General features: G+C 41.1%; 1 protein-coding gene across 1 annotated transcript in view; it reads right to left on the bottom strand.

Annotated features, from left to right (window-relative positions):
- The window catches only part of ATL2 (atlastin GTPase 2), a 476,945-nt gene that overhangs the window by 5,352 nt on the left and 447,561 nt on the right, over nucleotides 1-24,032 (bottom strand). Inside the window, 1 exon segment of the mRNA XM_029594487.1 lies at nucleotides 10,817-10,906. Within this exon segment, the coding sequence (XP_029450347.1) occupies nucleotides 10,817-10,906 (90 nt within the window).

Here is a 24,032-nt window from a genome sequence, read left to right as displayed (position 1 = left end):
GCCTCCTTGGTGCCCACTCAGATACCTTCTAGTTCAGGGGTGGCTATGGCTCTCTAGAACCACAAAAGCAGGCTTGATTTTCAATATATTCACAAAGAATATGCACGAGATAGATTTGCATGCACTGCCTGCACTGTATGCAAATATCTCATCATATTCATTGTGTTTATGCAGTTTGTGGCTCTTGAGGAGATGGCGACTCTGCCCTAAGACAGCTGAAACACACAGTCATGAGAATCTGTGTGCTTTGCTCTTGATACAGTCTCAAAAACATAAGTTGACCTGACAATGTTTTCCACAATTCTGATCCTTGTCCACAAGTGATTCTAGCTCATTACATTTCTTCTGAGGGAAAGCACTTGACATGGTCTTCACGTTTTGCAGAATGTTTCACATGCACTGGTCCACAAAGAGTTATGGGAAGACAGCACAACATTTTGATGAAACTTCCTCCCAACAAGATTAAGGGTGCAGGTACCAAGCAGTGAATTCTCATCCTCCTGGCCTTTTTGAGAGCAGATTCTATTAGAACAGCAACAGCCAGCCTTCTGGACACAATACATAAGATTCCACATTCCTATTAATTGGAGATACAGAGAAGGGAGATTTTCCAATTCTTATCTGTATCTCAAGGATGATATGAATGGGTACTACCAGAACAATCTTCAGGTGTTCAGGATCTGGAAGATGTCCAACATGTGTGCCCTGTGCTCAGCTTCCTTTTCCAACTCAAAATGGAATGGCCATAGCCATTTCCTTGACAAACAGTGCAGGAAGAAGCAAGAGATCTGAGGGAAGACCTGTAGACTCCATATTCTCAGATGCATAATCAAGAATACTCAGATTCTGAGTTAGAATAAGGTGTCAAGGTTCTCAGAGTCTGCACCTTGCCTCTCTCTGAGGATTCCCTTTGACTATTGGGGCCTAGACTCTGATGAATTCCTGTGTTTAGGTGGAGCTTCCTCCACCAATGCATTGGAGGTTGACATCAGTGTGCTGAAAATCGAAGCAGACAGGTGCCACAAATGTTTCTAGAAATGGACGACTCTCAGCCTGCATGGACATTAATATCAATGTCCCAATGTTAGCTAGGTGATTATTCATCCTTCTAGTCAACTCATCCTCAAAATTTCAGAAGACAAAACAGCACACAGAACACAAGTGGTCAAATCTTCTTGTGTCACCCTGGTATGTCAGTGACTGCAGCATGAGCCCCTAGAAACTATTGCAAACTCCTAGAGTATGTTGAAAGCAAGCAGCCCTATCCATGGGAATGCTTGAGAGGATGTACAGCTCCTGGCATGATGCATCAATGGGAACAATGGCCATGTTTCTTCAACCTCACTTGATACGTCGATGTCAAATTTCCAGTGTCAGTACCAATGAAGTGGATGGGAGGAGTTGGAGGATGGTCTGTGCTAGACTTTAATGAAGGTTAATACTTCATTGATATGCCAGTGTATGCCTATGTGCAATTCTGGTCGCCACATCTCAAAAAAGATATAGTTGTACTGGAGAAAGGGCAACCAAAATGATAAAGGGCATGGAATAGCTCCCCTATGAGGAAAAGCTAAAGAGGTTAGGGCTGTTCAGCTGAGGGGGGATATGATAGAGGTCTACAAAATCATAAAAGGACTTGAATGGGTAAATGTGAAATAGCTATTTACTCTTTTGGATAATACAACACTCCATGAAGTTAGCAAGTAGTACATTTAAAACAAATCTCAGAACATTCTTTTTTACTCAATGCACAATTAAGCTCTAGAATTCACTGCCAAAGTACATGGTTAAGGAAGCTAGTGTAGCTGGGTTTAAAAAAGGTTTGGATACGTTTCTGGAGAAGTCCATAAACTATTAATCAATAAGGAATGCTGCTTGCTGCCGGAATTAGTAGCATGGGATCTATTTAATATTTGGGTACTTGTCAGGTACTTGTGACGTGGGTTGGCTGCTGTTGGAGACAGGATACTGGGCTTGATGGACCTTTGGTCTGACCCAGTATGACGAAGCTTGTGTTATGTTATGCTTGGGAGGGCAAATTGCTAAAACCATAATCTCCCTGCTCTCAGACCAGACTGTTGCTCCCTTGATGACCAAGGAATTGTCAGCAGTTGATGCAATTCCCGATTCTTTTGGAACTGATGATTTTAGACACACTTTTCTGCTTGTTGGAGAACATGTCCACATCTAAGCAGCTGTGAAAACCAAAACTTAGTATTTTAGACAAAACTTTTCATCCCTTTCTAACACAAGGTTTCCCAAATGTGTCTTGGGAACTCCATAGCCAGTCAGATTTTCCAGATATTCCCAATGAATATGCACGAGAACTTTGGATCTGTGCAGGCTATAAATTGTTTTAAATAAAATAAAATAAGAAATCTGCATGCATTGGGGACCCAGGATATGCAAATTTTTGTCATGTAAGTTATGCCTATCCTGAAAACCCAACTGGCTGTAAGATTCCCAGGACAGGTTTGGGAAGCCCTGTACTAATGGCATCAGAGAGAAGAGAAACAGGTTATGGTGGGAAGATGAACAGACATGGGGTTGAGAGTTCTTGCACTACTCCCTGCCTTTCAGCTTCCTTAGGACATCCTTGAAACTCCATTTAAAATATTCCGCGACAGGTCAGTGTTGGCAAAAGTGATCGAGCAAACAGCATTTCTGTGCATGAGTGCCAGGATGAGAGCACCAAATGCTATGTGTTATTCAAGAGAAATCAAAAGGCAGTGGTAGCATCATGTATATAGGGCCAACCGCTATCAGCAAGGCAAGTTTACTGGGAGTATCTGGCAAAATGATTGCATAGGTATCAAAAAACATAGTGGCTGCAATTGATGAGAAGTTTATTAAACTCCAGGTTACAACAGAAGATATTAAGGAAAGTCTCGAGGGGCATTCAAGGCGATTAGAAGCTATAGAATTAAGGATCTCTGTACAGGAAGATGGTTCTTTGCAGCTTGAAAGACAGATTGCAGATTTACAAGCACAAAATGCAAAGCTCACAGCTAGGGTAAAAAGACCAAGAAAACAGACAATGAAGAAATCTTTGCATAGCTGGTATCCCTGAGTGGGTGAAAGATGCTTATCTGCTCAAAATTGTAGAGAACTGGGGGAAGGACCCAAGAAGGTGGCCTGAGGCAGACTCGGTTCACTTCAGCTCCGGTTTACCTGATTTCTTTGTTGGATTTCTACAATAAATTATGCCCCATAAGAGGAAGGGTAAAGTGAAGGTCTTTCCCTCTGAATCCTCACTTCCCTCAGATCAACGCGTCATCACGGACTTCGTCGCCTCTACCCCAGAAACTTCGTGGGTAAACGTTGCTGGCGGAACGGAGAAAGGAGGAGTGCCATTCTTGCTTGGAGAAGTCTGTTACGCCGCTGCATCCTAAGACATTGCTAACTGCTTCCCTGTGTGGGGCAGACGCCCTGGGAAAACTGGATGCTTATGTCGATTGTCCCCAGTCTGAGGGAGACAACGGCTCATTGCAGGCCATAGGGTCTTATGGAATCTCACCACGGGAAGTCATACCCATGGTGGTGAAGTTACTTTAGGATATGTATCAACTGGCGACCGATTTGTACTCAGACCCTCTACAGCTATTACCTAAAGTAGTAACTTTAGACTCACTTTGGGACATGATTGTGGGTCTCTCACAGGTCTTCTAGGATCAGTCCCAGTGTCTGGACAATGTTTCATCAAAATTGGATTCTGTAGCTCGAGATCATCAGCATATTCTACAGGAACACTGTCTATTCAATCGATGGGAAATGATATTAAGAATTTGCAATCTGTGAATGCCTCTCTGATACGTGAACATATTTCCACTCTTAGGAGGATGGAATCACTGGAAAATTATTCTTGGCATTTGAATCTGAGGCTTATTAATTTCCCCAAAGTTTCTGGAGAACTTTTAATTGCTACATTGAGGAAATATTTTTTGGATATATTACAAATTCCATTTGAAAAAGTTCCAGCTTTAACTAAATATATGTTTCTTCCATATCAGCAGAAGATAGATCAATTCTTTGCTTCTTCTAATCTTACTGTTTTTTTGGAAAATTCACTGGAAGAAGTGACAGAAATCAAGTGTGTGGATCTATCTTTCTATTCTCAACAGGATCTGAACCTAGTCATGAAACATTTTCAGCATCTTAATGTTTGTTTTCATGGGGACCTAGTACAGATTTTTCATGACCTGGCTAAACTTACTCAAGAGTGGGGTAAAGCTTTTTTGAATATGCAAAAAGATGCTTTGGCTATTGACGTAAATTTTCTTCTTTGATATCCATGTAAATGTGTTCAAGATAAATGCTAATACTTTCATTTTCTTTAGCCCAGATCAGTTACAGTACTTCCTAGAGGCCAAGAAGAATGCCCGCTTAATCACCCAAGAATCCTTTTAGGCTGTAATATTATGGTGTTTTAATTTGCCGCCTTTACTTTTGTGAATTATTATATTAAAATTCTCCTTATATTGTTTCTAATCCTTGCCCCCTTCCCCACCCCCCTTGGATTAGCATTTCCATCCCGGAGATTATCATGTTTCCCGATTGTAAAACTATGCTACTTTTTATTTTCTTATTTTTCTTTTTTTTTTTCTCCAATGTTGCTGTACAAAGATTACCCACTTTGTATTATCTTTAAAATGCATAAATAAAAAAAAAAATTGTAGAGAACTGGGTCCCAAAACAACTACATCTAAATGCAACAGAGATTAGACTGAAATGTGAGTGAGTGTACAGAATTGGGCAGAGAACAGACAATGATAATGGGCCACGGCCAGTGATGGTGAGAATTTTGAATTGGGTTCACAAAATGCAAATTTTAAAGGCATTCAGAAATACCGAAGTGATTAAATGAGGACATAAGATTTTGCTTTTCAATGACTATTCGTCATTGAAGCACGCTGCTTTTCCCTGCCAAAATCAGAGTGCACTATTCAAGGGAAAACGAGATACCTCAGCACTAAACATGAAACAAGATTTTGTGGCTGCCCTACCAAGCCTTTCCCTTCATCCAGCTTTGAGTTTACTAGAGGAATATGTTGAGAGTGGAGATGCAGCTGACCATGAAGCAGTTTGGGATGTGAAAATGGAGTGGTGCACACATGGGCCATGTTTTCATTAAACGTTCTTGTTTTTTTCAAAAGAACAATACACGGAGGAAAGAATGGTGTGAAACATTGCTGGGTTATTTGATTTCTCATTGCACACCATATGTTTTGTAAGTTATATTAAAAGCACTATATAGGTAGGTGCTTGTATAATTTTTCATTTATTTCTGCAATATTTTGAATTCTTATAAATTATGTGACCTGGTTTGTGCGAGGGAAGGATCTCTCTGGGTTGTCTGAGCATACAAAAGGTTTTTCATTGCATTCTTCAGACAGGGAGATTGCCAGGGTACATCTCAGTGCCAATAAATAGGCGGTGGGATGATGGTCCCTTGGAGAGAAAGGGGAAATTTTTGGGCAGGAGGAGAAGGGCATGTAGTTGGAATGTGTGGGTGCTTTATGCGAGTGTGAGAATTAATGTGCTTGAGGTTGTATCACAAAGATGGAAACTCCTTGATATGCAACAAAAGGAGAAAAAGTCCTAGATGACTAGGCTGGAACGTGTTCAGGATTACAAAAGTGTATCAAACTAGGCCTCTACCAAGTTGGTGGGGGCAATGTAGAAAAGGCAACCCTGAGAATGATGGTCTGGGTTAATATGATGACCTTGAATGAGGACAGAATTAATTTCCCCATAAAAAGGAAAAAAACGGCTAGGCATGCTCAAAAGAATGAAAGCCCATAGCTTTCCTACAGGACACACATGGAAGATGAACACAGGAAATTAAAGCAGGACTGGGTGGGTCAATATTTTTCAACCTCCTATACATGTTAAGGAGGGGTAGCAATTCCATTTCATAAGCAGCTCTCCTTTTTCCTAGAAGAACAAATTCAAGACTAGAAAGGAAGGTATCTTATCTTGTTGGGCTCACTGTCTGGTCTCAAATTAGCTTTCTGTAATTTATACTCCCCAAACACATATACTCACTCTTTTTTCAAGAGGTAGTTATGAGATTGCTGGAATTTCCCGATTATTTAGTCATTATGGGCAGAAACTTCAATGTCGTTACAAATACAGAGTTAGACTGTAAGCCACCAAAATGGAAAAAGCACAAGGAATCAACACAGGGGATTAGTTTCATGTGCAAGGAGTTAGGACTGCTAGACATATGGCGAGGTTTTCATCCAGTGGAGGTTCTACTCCCACCCCATATAATATATACTATAGACTATATTACATTCTTTTTGGCAGAAATTTGTTTGCTAAAGTGTTAAGTACAGGGATAAGAACCATGTCTATAGGAACTGGAAACAGGAGACCCTAACCCAAGACATTTACCTGGTGAATAAATCCAGATTTGTATAGGGATGAAAATGTTCACAAATACCTACAGGAATCATAGAACGTATATCTGAAGCATGATACCCCTCAGATATCAAAATTACTTTGGGAAGCAGTTAAGGTGGTTATGAGGGGAAATATAGCAGCTCATACAGCCAAGAAAAATAGAGTTAGAGCAAATTAGATTTTTGCGGTTAGCAAAGCTTTTGCAAGAGACCCTCAAACAAATTAAATCTTTCTCGAGAAAGCAAGCAATAAATTAAAAACATGTTACACAATCTTACAACAGCACACTGCCAAATCTCTGCAGTTTTTCCAAAACAAGCTTTACAGATATGGCAACAGGGCAAGCAAGATGTTGGCCAACTTAGTAAAAATAAAGAATAAAAAATCAATAACAAACTAATGATAAACAAGGGAAGGTGCATTTTGATTTAGAGCAGATAGCAAGATGTTTTATACATTATGAAACCCTATACAGTACTTAAAATCTGGATGAAGGGAAGCGAGATCAGTTTTTTTAGGAACCTCTGATGGCCACAGGTCACAGACAGAGAAAGGGATGAAATGAATCAGCCTATCAAGTGATAGGCTGATTCAGTTTATCCAAGGTTTCAAGTCAGGGAAGGCAGCCGATCTAGATGGCTTGGGAAAGAAATACTGTAAAATTTTAAAGTTCCCTTATGCCCTTCAATGATCAAATTTTATAATGACATTAACTTAGTTGCATTGCCTTCCAGTATGAACAGGTTGGTCATTGTGGTACTACCAAAGAAGGGGGAAGACCCATAAGAAACTAGTTCTTAACACCCCATCCCTAATAAATGCGGATCTAAATATTTGGGCTATATTAGCAAACAGGATCAATAAAATCCTGCCAAATTTGGTACACTGCCCTTCACAGACTGGCTTTGTGAAGGGCAGGCATGGAGTAAAAAATGTTAGACGTTTGATAGCCACAGAGCGAAAATCGGGAAGCTTTGATTTTTAGCTTAGATGCTGAGAAAGCTTTTGACTCTATATCCTGGGAACATATGTTCTTGGTACTTGGCAAGTATAGCTTCCAAGGAGAAATGGTGAGATGGCTCAGACAACTATCGCAATCCTATGGCGTGTCTTATAAATGAGAACAGCTAGTTTCAACTTGGGAAGGGGGGGGGGGTGCGCCAAGGCTGTTAGCTATTGAACCATTGGCAATTAAATTAAGAGCTCTGCAGGCATACAAATAGGCAAGCTTCAACTAAAGATTTCTCTGTTTGTGAATGATATATTGTTCGTAGAAATCCCAAAAAATATATGGTAGAGATTCAGATGATTGAATGTTTCTGGTCCTTTTCAAGGCTGAAGATTAATTTCAACTAATCAGAAGCTCTGCCATTAGAGGCCAGATTGATGGAGGAATGGCTAGGCACTTTCCCTTTAAAGTGGGAACTGGAAACAAAGTACCTGGGGGGGTCTGGATTCCAAAAGAAGAGAAATATATTTATCTGTTAAATATTGGTGAGACACTCAAAAATGAACAAGCAAGCTGAATACATGGAAAGATTTACCAATATCCTTTATGGGACACTGTGCACTTCTGAAAATGATTATTCTCCCAAAAATATTATCTACTCCACGTGCTTACATGCTGGTTGAAAAGGAAAGACTTAGCGGCCATAAAATCTATGCTTGTTATGTTTATTTGGCGATGGAAAAGGGCAAAAATTAATTTTGAGAAACTCTTACATATGAAGGAAGAGGGCAGATTAAATCTTCCAAATATGAAATTCTATAATGTGGCTTTTCAACTTACGTTCATTGGTGAATGGGTAATGGGGAAATATAAATTTTGTAAAAAAGGTCTATTAGATAATATGCTTGCTCCATGGTCTTCTTTATTCCTGATGCATGGGAGAGAGGTGGGGGTGAGAAAAATGGCCAGGCAGAAATCTTGATGAAGTCTTGTATGGATGTGTGGAGTTAGATGAAAAACTGGTGGGGGGTAGAAATACATGGCTGCTACTCCTACCCTTGAGGGGAAATATTGATTTTACCTCAGGTGTTTAGTGCACACAATTTTTTCAGAGATGGGAAGCATCAGGTATAAAATGCATTATACACTGTATGAGGAGGAGAAGGTGACGCCCCACTTCAGACAGTTCTTGCCCTACCAGTGACTTTTTTGCCTACCTAGAGCATGCCACTATGCGAACTCAAAGCATTGGAGGCCTGAAGAACTAGAGAAAGACTGGATCTTGGCGAATGAAATACTTATTAGCGAAGGGAAAAATTCTATAGCTCAATGGCATTTGCTCTGCAAACTTTATCAGAGACATAACTGGTTTCTCTGGCAAACTTTGAGCCCTACTCTTCAGCTAGCTATTCAAAAAACAAGCATCCAAAGATGCTGTATGTTGCTCCACACAATCCCCACAGAAATGAAGCTGTGTGAAATGGCATATCAGTTACTTCATCTTTCATACACTGATGTGAAATGGTATCAGATGAAATTTATCAACATGCTATATTGAGGCAGATGCAAACGGGAAAATGGTACAATCTTACATAAATTACAGTGTTCCTTAGTGCAACAATTCTGGAATTAACTAACCTCTGTACTGTTTCAGTGCATGGGCAAATTATTAAAGATGAATGGAGAGAAGATGCTATTATGGACTTCTACTGATAAAGACAGCTTAGATGGTACAGAAAGATTTTATTTTCAGGCATTACTGGTGCGGGGTAGATTTCACATGTGCAGCTGGATTTAGCCTTCGGTGCTGGATTTTAATATATGGGAAAATATGATAGACTACATGCAAATGGAATGGATGCATGTTAAAATACAAAAAAAGTGGTCTCAAGAGTATGTAAGAGCCTGGTAATTCTACTCTACCTTGTCAACGTGACAGCGCAGTCTTAAAGAAATGGGTTACTCCATGGACTAGATAGCTACAGGTCAGATTCATAAAAGCTTCAAATGTTTTAAGAAGTAATTTTAATTGTAATGAGATATTATATTGATTCTCTTGGTGCTCAAGTCACACAAATAGATATCTGTTGGTTTACAATCTTCTATATCGACCTGGGGGGTTGAGAGGTATGCGTTCATATGTGTATGTGTGAGTACATTAGGGAACCAAAATTTAATTCTGATAGGGGAAAAGAATATGTGGGTACAGAAGGGTCAAGGGAAAGGGGGGATATTTCACAAGAACTCCAGGGGGGGGGGGGGGTAACAGTAATGTCACATATAAACATCTTTGTTATCTATCTTTGTGTATAAGATACATGCATGATTATGTATATTTGTATTTGGAGCTTTGTTGGTCCTGCATAAGTTTGAAACATGGAATTAGGGGTGTAGTCACTGGTTACCTATTTGGAATAAAAATTACTTGGGGGGGGGGGGGGGAAAGCAAACCAGCTGAGGCTTAATCACAAAACAGTTTTGCGACAGAACACGTTCTACCATGGGAGAATGCATTAGACTGTCATGTGGACAGAGACTAATGGGCTCCACAAGACAGATGTGCAAGAATTCCCACGCATGCCCCGAAGCACCTTTCCAGAGGCCTTGAAATGCTTTGTGCCGGTGTTGTTCGATGACATTGCTTACATTTGTGGCTGGTCATCTTGCTTGCTCTTGGAGAAAGTTGTTTCTCCAGAAACAGTATATTTGCTAGAATGCTGCACTAAAAATGCTCTAAGAAATGTATGACTTCATAACTAGTTTGGTAACTAATCCAGATTCTCTAGCTAATACACAATGGACTCCATTTTTTTCCTCCAAAGAGTGTCTTCAATTTTATGTCTGAAGCAAAACCTTTTAGAAGATGGGCCCTATTAAAATGTAAAATCACATTTTGTTATGAAACTGGTCCACTCAGACACCTTTTTCTTCCATTTGCACAAAACTCAGTCTACAGTCTGAAGAGGTATGAAAAGTGCTCAGTCTGATTTCTTGTGAAATGGTCAGCCGAACTATTTTGTGAAAGTGAACCATACATTTTCTCATAACTATTTTACTGAAACTATGTTCTTATACATTTACCCAGGAAATAGTTTACCAATTAAAACAAATATTTACTACATAAAATCAGAAGCAGTAATACTCATATCACACTGTGATTGTTTAAACTATTAGAATTTAGCAAAAATCTGAAAAAAAAGGCTGTGGGGGTGGGAAGTGGCAGAAATACTCAATTCACTGGAGAACTTGCTCCCCTATATTGTCTTATTCATGTGCTTAGTCCCTGTTCTGAAGAAATCATTGATTAAGGTGGACCAGATATAGAGCTTGCACTATGTCGTTTTATTCTTTGCCTTCACTGTCGAGTCAATTCATGCCTATAGTGTTTCAGTGATATGAGAACAGGAATCACTAGCTCATTTAGAGGTCACTACTTCAACACAGTATAGTGAAGGTGCTTACCTGTAACGTGTTTTCTGTGGACAACAGAACAGCAAGCCACATAGTGGGTGATGTCATCAAAAGGTGCTGAGTCAGAAATTGCTCTAAGCTCTGAAAGGCAAAAAAGACCTTTCTGAGCATTTGCAAGAATTCCTGTGTGGCTGTCGCTGAATGCATCCCTCAGTTTATTCCTCAGCTGACAGACTGTATGGGGAGGAGGAAGAAAATGTGTGACTGCTTGTTCTGCTGTTCAAGGAGCAACTTTGCTTTCTCTGTGGACATGCCGAAACAATATAGCCAAACGAGTGGGGAATCCCATACTTGAGGGCTGGAAGGAAAGTATTTTTTTGTATTTGGTCCACGTGTAATCCATACCAAAAATGCAGGAAGCTGAAGCTTTTATTTAAACATTTTTCAATACAGCTTGGCCAAAGTTACTGTCTGTACACAAGCCCTATTCCAAACAACATTTGGTAAAAGTTGTATGGTCAACCAAGTAACTGCCTTGCAGATATTCTGTATGGAAGCTAAGATGTACCATCTTTATTGCAACTGCTGTAACTTGGTGAGCTTTTATGGAGACAGACATTTGGAGAGTCTCACAAGACTGGTAAGTCTTTTCTATTGTATCATAAGATAGAAACAATTGATTTTCTGTACAACTATGTCCTATTCAAGTAGAACAGAACAGTTCTTCTACAGTCAAATGTATGGAGAACTTGCTCTGCTAGCAAACAACCTTTTTGGAAAGACAACTGGCAGCACTATCGATTGATTCGGATGAAACATACTATTTTGGGCAGGAATTTTCGATGGTTCTTACTACTACTCTATTCTTGAAGATTTGGGTATAGAGTGAGTAATTTATTTATTTTATTTAACACTTTTCTATACCGACCTTCATGGTTAAAAGACCATACCATTATGTACCAGCGCTTGAAATTCACTGACTTTGTGTGCTGAGGTAACTGCCATAAGAAAAATTTCAAGTTACAAATTTTATATCTGCTGTATCTATTGGTTCATATGGAGACCATAACCTGAGCAAGAACCACATTTAGGTCCCATTGAGTTGAAGGCACCTTTATTGGAGGCTGCAAATTACATTATCCTTTGATAAAGCTGGATACCAAGGGGTCTTGAGCAATCGAGAGGCCTTCCTAACATTGATAGTAAGCCGCTTTAGCAGCTACATACCCTTAACAGAATTTGATTTTAATCTTGAATCAGAGAGATGGAGGAGTATGTGCAAAATTAAGGGAACTAAATGTGATTGGATCTGATTTATGAGATCAGAAGGAAAATCTTTTTCACCTGAAATTATAGAACCGCCTTTGACAGGGTACATTGCCCTTTTCATTTCAAGGTGATGAAGAAGATGGGAGTGGAGTCATTTCTTAGGGTGCATTTGCATGCTATAGAAAAGGTCCTGAAGCATGTATAAAAATTGAGGGTTATTCTGAATTTCCCCAGAGAGACAGGCACCAGGCAGGGGTATCCACTGTCTCCATTGTTCGCCTAAGTATTGAGCCATTTGAGGAATGGATTAAGAAAGAAAATATAGAAGGCATTAGGATTAAAAAGGAACATCACAAAATCTCTATATGCGGAAGATATGTTTACCTTGTGTAAGCCAGCCACATCTCTAATAGTACTGATATCAGAAACAGAAAATTTCGGGAGGCGGGGGGGGAGGCTCGTGCTTCAAAGTAAACAGGGCCAAGACAAATTCTTAAATCTTTCTCTCCTGATAGGCCATCAATTGAAACCCGGTTCCCATTTAAATGGGTGAAAGATCATCTGCATTACCTGGGAGTAAAAGTGGGAGCTGACTTCAATGATTTATTCCAAACCAATTATAAGCCTTTGCCACAGATCAATACAAAAGACCTAAATAGCTAGGAAAGGCATATTCTGTCCTGGATGAGAAAGGTGGTTGCCATAAAAATGAACACATTGACTGAACTGTTTTTTTTTTTAAAAACTATGCCCTGTCCAGTCTTGGATAAGGTACTTAAAGCATGTTTAAAAAAAAGTTTTTTATTTTATTTGGAAACACTTAAGACCACCAAGAGTGGCAAAATCTATGCTATATCAATCTAAAATGGATGGGTCTCTGGGGGTTTCAAACATTAAGAAATATTACCTAGCTTCTCAGCTTAAAGCAGTTATTGTCATAAGGCTATAGAGGGCAAACAATGGGTACAGACTGAAGAGGCTGTATTGGAGACGGTTCCTCTCAAAGTATTGTTTTGGTTACCCAGTAAATCAAGCTGGGGGAAATCGCTTCACTGTCTGTTTACATCACTAACACTGTGGCTATGGGACAGATGGAAGGATTTCCTAATGAACTCTAGGTGGTATTTTTATAAGACACCTATTACATAAAACACAGACTTCCCAGTGGGGAATAAATGTTTTGAGTGTGAGAAGATTTGGACTTGTACTGTCTGGAACAATTTTGAAGCAACCAGAAATTACTTAGTTTTGAGGAGTTTATAGAGAAATAACACCTTCAAACACAAGACTATTGTGCGTATGCATAATTAATGCACTTCATAAACTCACACAAGTGAAGGTGGTTTTACTGCAAGGAAAAACCTTACTAGAAGGATACTGTGACAAGGTTAATACTCTCAAGGGTACCATCTCCAAACTATATGCTAAGTTAAATGAAGCTTTATTGACTAAACCTAAGCATTTGGAGGTGTAGGAAGCAGATCTGGGGGCAGAACTGGAGGAGGGGATGTGGGACAAATGCTTTTGATCAGTTGGTCGAAGTTCAATATCCTCGGCACTGATGGAAAATGGATACAAACTTCTCTAAAGATGGTGCTTGATGCCAGATTGTAAAGAAAATGTATCCGAATATGAGTGGGATGTTCTGGCATGGTTGTGGGGCTCATGGAATATTTTTTTTCCACATTTGGTGGCTTTGCCCCTCTGTTCAAAAGTTTTGGGACTGCATTATTTCTTTTGTTGCTGATATCCTGAAGTTACAGTTTTCCAAAAGAACCAAAGTTGTTCTTCTAAATATTTCCATGTCAGACTTTTCATCCTCTGGCCAACAATTGGTTAAGCATACTATAATTGCAGCAAGATGTACTCTTGCGGCCTCGTGGAAGAAACCAGATACTCTAAATTTATCTGGGAACCTTTTTCCATTGGTTGTAAAAACAAAAAACCTAGTACATGGTAGTGCTACCCTTTCTGATTTAATTTTGGATTATCACTACACTTATGCTAACTGTGCTGGAAGCTTATGGATTGGGCCTACAGGTGGGAAAGGGAGAGGAGTGGGTATGGGTGGATTTAGAGATGGGTGGGAGTGTGGAATGGAAATCAGGATACTATATATGGAAAAAAAATCACATTACTGTACTAAAAATTGGAGTTTATATACTTGTCTGTTGAATAAAGAATTATTTAAAAAAATTATAGAACCATCTGGAAGAAGATCTCCTTGCTACTAACAGTACTTGTTTGAACTCTGTGAATGCGAGAGACTGAATATTGGGGGTGAAGAACAGAGTCCTCAAACTGAGTTAGGAAATTTGGATGTGTTGGAACTAGCTTCAGTTTGTGCAACTACTGAAGGAAGAACCAATGGAAAGCTACTAGGATATTTCCAGTATATTTCCTTAGCTTGCATATTGTTTTGGAAATTAAAGGATTGGGAACACACACCTATGTCAATTCTTTGTTCCATGGAATTACAAATGCATCTAATGCTAGTGTCCTGTAATGGTCTTTTGGAACAACAACACGGCAGTTTGTGATTGAATGCTGAATGTTGCTGCACAAAGATTTATGGATGGTGTTCCCCAGAATTGTACTATGCCTGTGTGGAGAGACCATTTGTACAGCTGAAGATGATGACTCAGTATATCTGCTAGAACACTGTCCTAACCAGGAAGATAAAAAGTCACTGGAAGCTGGATGATTCTTTTTACTACCCAATTCCATATCTTCATTGCCTTTTTGCAAAGTTGTGCTGAAGTTGAATCCTGTTTACATAAAACATCACTTCTTGATTGACTGTTCAAATTTGAACTGTGTTGCTTAACCATGGCTCGAAGAGCTCTGAATATAACCTTTAGCTCTAGTAGGCTAATGTGAAAGTTGGCTTCTTGAGAACGGAAGCAGATGCATAGAAGGTTCTTCTTTATCCCATTATAGAGATAAAAAAGATGATTGGCAATACTTATCCTGTACATTAGAGGCTGAAAGGGCTGAGTCGAGCAATGTTTGAGATACGAGCTGATCTCATTTATACAAGCAAAAGGAGTGAGTGGTCAACATGTGACCTAACATCTTCATAAAAGATCTTGCAGTCATCCATTTGCAATTGCATGGAGTATCACCTGTGTTAAGGTGAACCAAAAGAAATGTTTTTCCTTTTAGCTGTTAAGAAGTGCCCCTAAACTCCAGTCAATGAGAGGGTGTCAACTGGGACTTGAAGTTTATTATGAACCCCTTAATCTGCAGGATTTGGAGAGTAAAGTGTATCCATCATTGCACATTTAAAAGTTGTTTGATATTAGTCAGCCATCTAAGTAAGGAAAGACATTACTTTATCTGATGAAGAGGCTACTACTGCTAAACACTTTCTGAACATTCCGGGCACTGCTGCAAGTCTGAATGGGAAGGCCTTGTATTGGAAATGTATCTCTAGTGGGATTCATTTGATACAAGTGCATACACATCCTTGAAGTCCAAGGTGGTGAGTCAATCTCCAAGGAACAGAAGAAAAGGTCCTAAGGAATTCACTTAGGATTTTCCTTTTGAGAAATACATTTAATTCTCTTAAATCTAATATTGGATGAAGATCTCCTGATTCCTCTGGGATTACAAAGTATCTTGAATAAAAACATTTTCCTTTCTGTGAAAGGGAACTGTTTCCATTGTTCCTGATTGTAGAAAGTTTTCTAGCTTTTGTGTCAGAAGAATTAGCTGATGCAAGGAATAGTATTGACAGCATGGAGGTTTCTGAGATAGTAGAGACGGAAAATTTAAGCAGTGACTTCCAGCTATTTTGAGCATCCATTTGTCCCTGATGATAAGATTCTATTGTAAATAAAATTACTGAAGCCTGACACCCTGCCCCCCCACTTGAAGATTCAGATATAGATTATGCTGCTTGGTTACATGGAAATAAAAAGCCTGGAGCATGCTGCTGGAATTACCTCTGCTGAGGTTTCTCTCTAGCTTGAGACCTAGTGTGCTGTTGCAACGGCTGGTGGTTCTGCTGCAAAGTCACCAGCATTGACTATAATATGAATATGGATTGTATCTTCTTGAGAAAAATTAACATTGTTTCCTAAAAGAAAAATATCTTTGGGAAGCCTGGTCCATTTGCATTGAAGCAAGAGTCAAGAGCTGTGTTCTTTTCCTTTATAAATTTCTATTGCCTCTTTCACCTTGTCATCAAATTGTCTCTGGTACATTGTGCATCTACCAAATTTTTCATGTATGTCTTCCCTCAATGAACCATGTTAATTTCCCAGCTGCAATGCCAACATTTTTGCAGCTGTATTAAATTAATCATATATAGATCGTGTCCTATGTTTCTTACAGTCTTTGGCATATTGAAGCAGACTATTGAAATCTAACAGGTCTGTAAGAGTCAATTGTTACATAGAAACATAGAAATGACGGCAGAAGACGACCAAATGGCCCATCCAGTCTGCCCAGCAAGCTTCACACATTTCTTCTCATACTTATCTGTTTCTCTTAGCTCTTTGGTTCTATTTCCCTTCCACCCCCACCATTAATGTAGAGAGCAGTGATGGAGCTGCATCCAAGTGAAATATCAAGCTTGATTAGTTAGGGGTAGTAGGGGAAGTAACCGCCGCAATAAGCAAGCTACACCCATGCTTATTTGTTTTACCCAGACTATGTTATTCAGCCCTTATTGGTTGTTTTTCTTCTCCCCTGCCGTTGAAGCAGGGAGCTATGCTGGATATGCGTGAAGTATCAGTTTTTCTTCTCCCCTGCCGTTGAAGCAGAGAGCTATGCTGGATATGCGTGAAGTATCAGTTTTTCTTCTCCCCTGCTGTTGAAGCAGAGAGCTATGCTGGATATGCGTGAAGTATCAGTTTTTCTTCTCCCCTGCCGTTAAAGCAGAGAGCTATGCTGGAAATGCATTGAAAGTGAAGTATCAGGCTTATTTGGTTTGGGGTAGTAACCGCCGTAACAAGCCAGCTACTGTTGGCTTGTTGGGAGATATCTCATTGTTTGTAGTGTATTGTATAAATATAGCACCATTTGTAGCTGATGGTGAAGGGGGTCTGAACGCTTCAACCTGACAAAGGACTTCATGTACCAGAACTCCCTGCTTCATGACGGGTTTACTTACAGTCTGCAATACAGCTGTAATTAGGACATTGAGAAACTCTGTCAGCACATTGCACATTTTCATTTTTTTGGCTTCACTGTTCTTATTCTCTGATAAGCTTTCACTGCTGTAACCTAGATTAGAACAATGGATGTATTATGTGATGGGCTGCATTACTGCAGACTCGCGAATTCCTTTCCAGAACTGCAAGTCCCAGCAGCCTCTCCTGCAGAACATGGGAGAAGTTTCACGAAAGTTCCAGGGTGTCTAGGGAGGGGGTCAGTAGCCCCTTCAGCCGGAATATGCTTGCTCAGCAATGCTTAGAACGCATGTGTAAAAGATAAGAACTGTAAAGTGCATAAGAGTCTGCTCCTGGAGGGGAGGGGCATGCAGTTGTACTAAGCCTTTGTCTTAGCTGCATCTTGCTGGCAATAAAAGTCTATCTTTACGGATCAGTTGTCTGGACCTCCTTACTGACTTTTAGAGACGGTTACATTTGGCGAGCCAGCCAGGAGGTACCGGGGACGCTATTTTAGCCCCCCAGTTGGTCCAGGGGATTTTGTGGCGGAGTGATCCCCCAGACTTGCCTGGTGAGTGGCCACCGCTGAGTTCAGTGATCAGGTATCTGAGGGGGTCATTCCACGGAGATCCTCTGAGACCTTTGGGCTGGTGATCCGGGAAGAAGGCTTTCATGACGATCGGAAGACCCCTGCAGGCGAGTATTATGGGAACAGTAGAAGAAGTGAAGAATAGATAAAGAGTAGCCGGTCCATCCCCGAGCGGACCGAGGGGGCTTTGATCACACCCCGCGCAGTGTTTCAGTAGGAATTCTGTTCCGAAGGCCACGCGCATAAGAGAAAAATATTATAAGTGAAGTGTACAATAGCGGGAAAAGGTTTCTTGTTGTGTGAAAGAGAATGAATGGCCTCACAGTTCTAGGCCGGGCTGACCGTGTCCTAGTCGGGGCGATTGTGACCCTTTTGTGTCTGACGGGTACGGACCCCTTACCTATCCGTCTTCCCTTCCCTCCTTTGTCTGTGATTCTATCCTAATGGGAGGGGGCTATTCAACTCCCCTAAAAGCCATGACGGAGCACTATAGTGAAGTGTTTGATAGACATAAATGTACAAAACCCGGAATGATTCAACGATGCACCCATAGGTGGCCCAGTTTGTGTGTAAATTGGCCTCCGGTAGGAACTTTCGATTTCCAAACGGCCACAAGGGTCCAGAATATAGTTATACGAGAAGGGAATCCGGGTTGCCCTGAAGATATACCGTACATAACTGCTTGGATTGCAGTCATTGAGAATCCTCCATCATGGGCAAAGAAGTTAGTGGAGGGAGCCGCCCTCGTAATGGTGGCTCAGGCGCACAAAATGTGGAACCGGAAGTCCCCATTATTAATTAAGGATTGTAATGTATGTAACTGCTATCTGTGAATTGCAAGCATTATTGAAAGTTAGTTGATGGTGTGCGTATGTGAATAAAGATAGAATTGTGGTATGTTATTCCTTAGCATTTATAGGCTGTTTCACAGAAGTTGAAGTTTTTTTTAGCTCAGAGTTTCTGCTGATTAAATTTATTCTCCAAGGTCCTTGCTAAAACTGTCTGTAATCTGACAAAGGATTGCTACTTGCAAAGAAATACCAGAACCAAGGGTCCCTTACAAATCATTTAGTGCCTTATGATGCAGGCTATTTTTAAGACATTTTATAGCAGCAAATTCATTGTTACAGTACAAAAATGTAATTGTGGAATGGTGGTGCGTCCCACTGCGTGTCAGTACGTAGTGCGTAGGCATTCAATATGGCTGTGCGTTTCAATGCTGGCGTTGTTAATCAGAAGTTTTTAGTTTTCTCATATCTTCTATCCCAGTGTCCTCCCTATGCTTATCTTTCTATTCTCTAATATCATGTTAATTATTGTTCTTACTTGTCTCCTATATATTATCTGTTATTTAAAAGTTACATTGGAACGCATGCAGTTTATTTTGAAGCTGTCTCTGGGAAAATTAGAGGAGAAATGATTAAGAATGGGACCTTTGTTAAAGCTTTGTTAAATATGCAGGGCATAGCAAGCGGCAAGATAAGACAGCTGCAGTTCTGACTGTGGGAATTACAGGATGCAGTTTGTAAAAAAAAAAAAAAAAACCCACACAGAGAAAACAAAGACTTAATATTAAAAATTTTGATTCAGTGGCATGCGCAAGATAAGGATTATTGGAAGTTGTGGGCAAGAGAAAGGGCCACTATGCAAGATTAGGAACAAGAGCAAAAATGAGTCGGCCCAAATGATAAAGTAGTGGCCCACACACACACACATATATATATATATATTGCAATTATGTTCTTTTACCACTAGTGGGGGCTGGGCTCTGGCTATTACCATATGTTCTTAGTGTTTGCAATGTAATTGATACAAGGCTTCCAAGGGTTTGATCATCACTCCTGCACACCTAAAGTGCCCCCCCTGGATCCTTGCCTGCAGATCCAGGTTGACTTTATTGAATTAACCCAATGCCAAACTTACAAGTATGAAGGAAGCAATGTTTTGCAGCTTCTCAGCCTCGACAGAACTGATTTGCCTCCAGGCGCAGGTCACCTATTCAATTTCCAGATGGACTGTGATCTTTTCATCGTATTTTGAGATGTATGGGAACAGGGATCAGGAAGAGAAGAAAAGGGCCCGTCCCTGCAACCAGGAACTTAATAATAGAGACCCGACATCCGAAAGAAGCTGCAGAAGGCCGAAGGCTTTGAGGGCATGAGCCTCAGCCAGTTAAAAGCTATAGCAGACCAAGTATGTGGAAATAGAGAAGTGGAAGAGAAAAGAGAGAAGCAAGTAGAGACATGAAGGAGAAAGTGACTGTTAGCCGCCGCTCTCGAGGACACTCGGACGGGAAGGAGCCAAGACAATGGCAGACCGCGAAGAGGAGGGGGAACAAGACCCCCCTTTGGGAAAGAATCAGTGTGCGTACTGCAAAAATGAAGGCCATTGGAAGAGAGACTGTGAAGAATGGCAAAAGAAATACGGGAGCCCTGCAGTGAATACTAACGACAAAAATGGACCTGCACCGACACAAAGGGGCCGAGGAGGAAGGAGATCGGACAACCCCCACTGGCAGATGGCGGGGGAGGCGACAAGGAGCATACAGCCTGAAGAGACCGGGAGGGAAGAATCCCCACTGACCCTCTGGTGGAGATCCACGAGGTAACACAACAAAAATCAGGGGCCTGTTGGACTCAGAGGCCAACGATCTGTCATGTCTGCACCAATCGGCCCCCCCGACGAAAGAGACTGTTTCTATAGTGGGTGCCTCAGGTCAGGTACTCACTGCCCCTCTGCAGAAAGAATGAACTATACAAGTAGGCGGGACCATGGTATCCCTTATCGGACGGGACCTGCTGTGTAAGCCTCAGACCACATTGAGATTTCAACCAAGAGGGGAAGTTAAAGCCTCCTTCGGGGACCATCCAGTGATACTCATCTGTCCCCTCCAAGAAGAATGGAGACTACATCTTCCCATAGTCGAACGAACCATCGAACATCGATATGAAAACAACACCCCCCTCAACGAAAAACGAAGACAACTGATGGATAGTGTACCCCAAGTATGGTCCGAACAGAACCCGGGAGGAATAGCTATCGACGCTACCCCCATATGGATAGAGATGAAACAGAATGCACAGGTGATTAATCAACCTCAATACCCCATTCCATATATGGCCAGGCAAGGAATCCAGATACATCTGCAGAGACTGTATGATTTGGGCATTCTCCGACGAATCCGATCTGCTTGGAACACCCCTTTGTTGCCCGTAAAGAAACCTGGTTCTACTGATTACCGACCGGTACAGGATTTATGGAAGGTGAATAATCAAGTAGCAGATCTAGTAGCCCTCGTACCAAATCCATATTCAATCTTGGCTCAAGTCTCTCCTGCGTCAAAGTGGTACAGTGTCATTGATCTCAAAGATGCTTTCTTCTCCGTTCCGGTAGCGGAGGAATGTCAGAAGATTTTTGCCTTCACATGGGAAAATGCGCACACTGGAATAAAGCAGCAGTACACATGGACTCGCTTGCCTCAAGGGTTCAAGCACTCACCTACGTTGTTTGGTGAGCAACTGGCAAAAGACTTGAAGATGTACCAAGTCATGTATGGGCCAGTGATACAGTATGTGGACGACCTTCTGTTGTTTCGAGAAACGTATCTTGAATGTGCAGTAGCCACCCTCCACTTGCTAAAGACGTTGTACTCCAAAGGATACCGTGCAAGTAAAAAGAAGGCGTAAATTTGTGAATTGGAAGTGGAATATTTGGGCTTCCAAATCCGTGAAGGCACTCGTTGTCTTGGAATTTCTCGTACTAGTTCAATACGAGGTCAACCTGTACCCACTTGCAAGAAAGAGCTCCGAGCGTTCCTTGGAGCTGCAGGATACTGTAGACTGTGGATTGCTAACTATGCAGTTATTGCCCAACCCCTGTACGACAAGTTACGAGGAAAAGAATCGGAATCTCATCCCTTCCAATGGGAAGGACACGAGCTAGCAAGCTTACATCAACTGAAAGACGCCTTGATTGAACCCCCTGCTCTAGGGTTGCCTGATGTAATGAAACCATTTCATCTGTTCGTCGATGAAAAGAAAGGAATGGCCATTGGGGTATTGACTCAAACTTTTGAATCATAGGAACGACCTGTTGCATATCTGTCAAAAGGAAAGGACAATGTTGCAAAAGGATGGCCTGGTTGCCTTCAAAGCATTGCTGCTGCATGCTTACTGATACCCGAAGCTGTTAAGCTAACATTTGGACAGACTTTACAAGTAACAACTCCTCATACTATTCAAGGATTACTAGAGACTCATGGACCAAAATGGATGACTAATTCACGTCTCGTCAAGTATTAAGCCTTACTGTGTGAAACACCTGAACTTCAAATACAAGACAGCAAAAACTTGAACCCGGCCACTCTTATGCCGGCACCTGAACCAGTTGCCCATGATTGTGAAGAAGTCATGACTACAATACATTCCAGTAGACCAGACCTGAGGGATCACTCCTGGCAAGGAGCTTGGACTTTATTCACTGATGGGAGCAGCCAAATCATTCATGAGATACGTTCTGCTGGATATGCTGTTGTATCCGAAGATGAAATCATTGAGGCTCAACCTCTTCCCCCAGGAACATCTGCACAAAAAGCTGAACTAATTGCCCTTACTCGAGCTCTGCAGTTGGCAGAAGGAAAACTGTAAATATCTATACAGACTCTAAATATGCCTTTCTTACAATTCAAGTGCATGGAGCATTATAGAGGGAAAACAACTGAACAATCAGGCTTCAGGCAGTCCTGGAGCTCATCACCAACGACTGCTTTCGCTCTTAAACTCTGGGCAAAACAAAATACCAAAATTATGACTGCATTGTACCAGAATAGATTGGTTTTAGATTACCCTCTGGCCCAGGAAGGAGGGTTTGTGGAACATTTAACCTCTCCAATTGTTGTTTACAGGTAGATGACCAAAACAAGGTTATCCAAGACATCACTGATCGCATGGTCAAGATGGCACACGTCCCTGTCCAGCAATGGAATAGTGCTTGGGACTGGACCAATGGATTCCGTGGTTGGTTTTCCATGATCGGAGGATTTAAGAGCTTGTTTGTTATCCCAGCCAGTTTAATTCTGTTTTGTCTTTTAGGACCCTGAATTATTCCTTTCTTGCTCAAACTGCCTTCGTCGGGTGATGAAGGACATTGCGGAACGCAAAACAGCCACGCAGCTCCTGTCACTGTACATGTATTCCTCTGAACCTATAGAACCTGTTTAACCATCCTCATGTTTTATCCTGGGCCATCTTCCCATACATGACAAGTTCGGGCTACAAAGGGGGGTGGAGCCATTAGGGCCCATCCGTCTCAAACCCGTGAAGAAACCAACGGACTGTTTGGGAAATTAGGGCCCCCTGAGAACTCAAATTGCTAATTTTTCTTGTTTCTGTTTCTTTCAGCTCCACAGCTGCGTTGTGATGGTGTGATACTTTTCATAAAGAATGATAAGTATCAAAGGGGGGAATGAAGGGGGTCTGAACGCTTCAACCTGACAAAGGACTTCATGTACCAGAATTCCCTGCTTCATGACGGGTTTACTTACAGTCTGCAATACAGCTGTAATTAGGACATTGAGAAACTCTCTGTCAGCACATTGCACATTTTCATTGTTTTGGCTTCGCTGTTCTTATTCTCTGATAAGCTTTCACTGCTGTAACCTAGATTAGAACAATGGATGTATTATGTGATGGGCTGCATTACTGCAGACTCGCGAATTCCTTTCCAGAACTGCAAGTCCCAGCAGCCTCTCCTGCAGAACATGGGAGAAGTTTCACGAAAGTTCCAGGGTGTCTAGGGAGGGGGTCAGTAGCCCCTTCAGCCGGAATATGCTTGCTCAGCAATGCTTAGAACGCATGTGTAAAAGATAAGAACTGTAAAGTGCATAAGAGTCTGCTCCTGGAGGGGAGGGGCATGCAGTTGTACTAAGCCTTTGTCTTAGCTGCATCTTGCTGGCAATAAAAGTCTATCTTTACGGATCAGTTGTCTGGACCTCCTTACTGACTTTTAGAGACGGTTACAATGGGACCCAATCCTGGATTGTAAAATTGCTGCTTGGAATATTCTTTTGCCTGTAGTATCTCAGATCTTTCGCAGAGGGGAGCTAGAAATTGTTTTGGATTACTTTACTGTCTTCAGACTACATTAAGGAATCCTGGGGCAGCTGCACCTTGGTATGGCCTGAGCAATTCTGTACTCTGCATTTTAGGTCTATGTTTTTTTTTTTTCCACAGGTTGAATGGAAAAAAGTATTTTCCACATCTTAGTCTGGATTTCCAATACAGCTTTGTAAATT

The sequence above is a fragment of the Rhinatrema bivittatum genome, chromosome 3 (genome assembly GCF_901001135.1).
Source record: "Rhinatrema bivittatum chromosome 3, aRhiBiv1.1, whole genome shotgun sequence".
Lineage (NCBI taxonomy): Eukaryota > Metazoa > Chordata > Amphibia > Gymnophiona > Rhinatrematidae > Rhinatrema > Rhinatrema bivittatum.
Note: the sequence above shows the minus strand (reverse complement) of the source record. Positions and strands in the feature narration are given on the sequence as shown.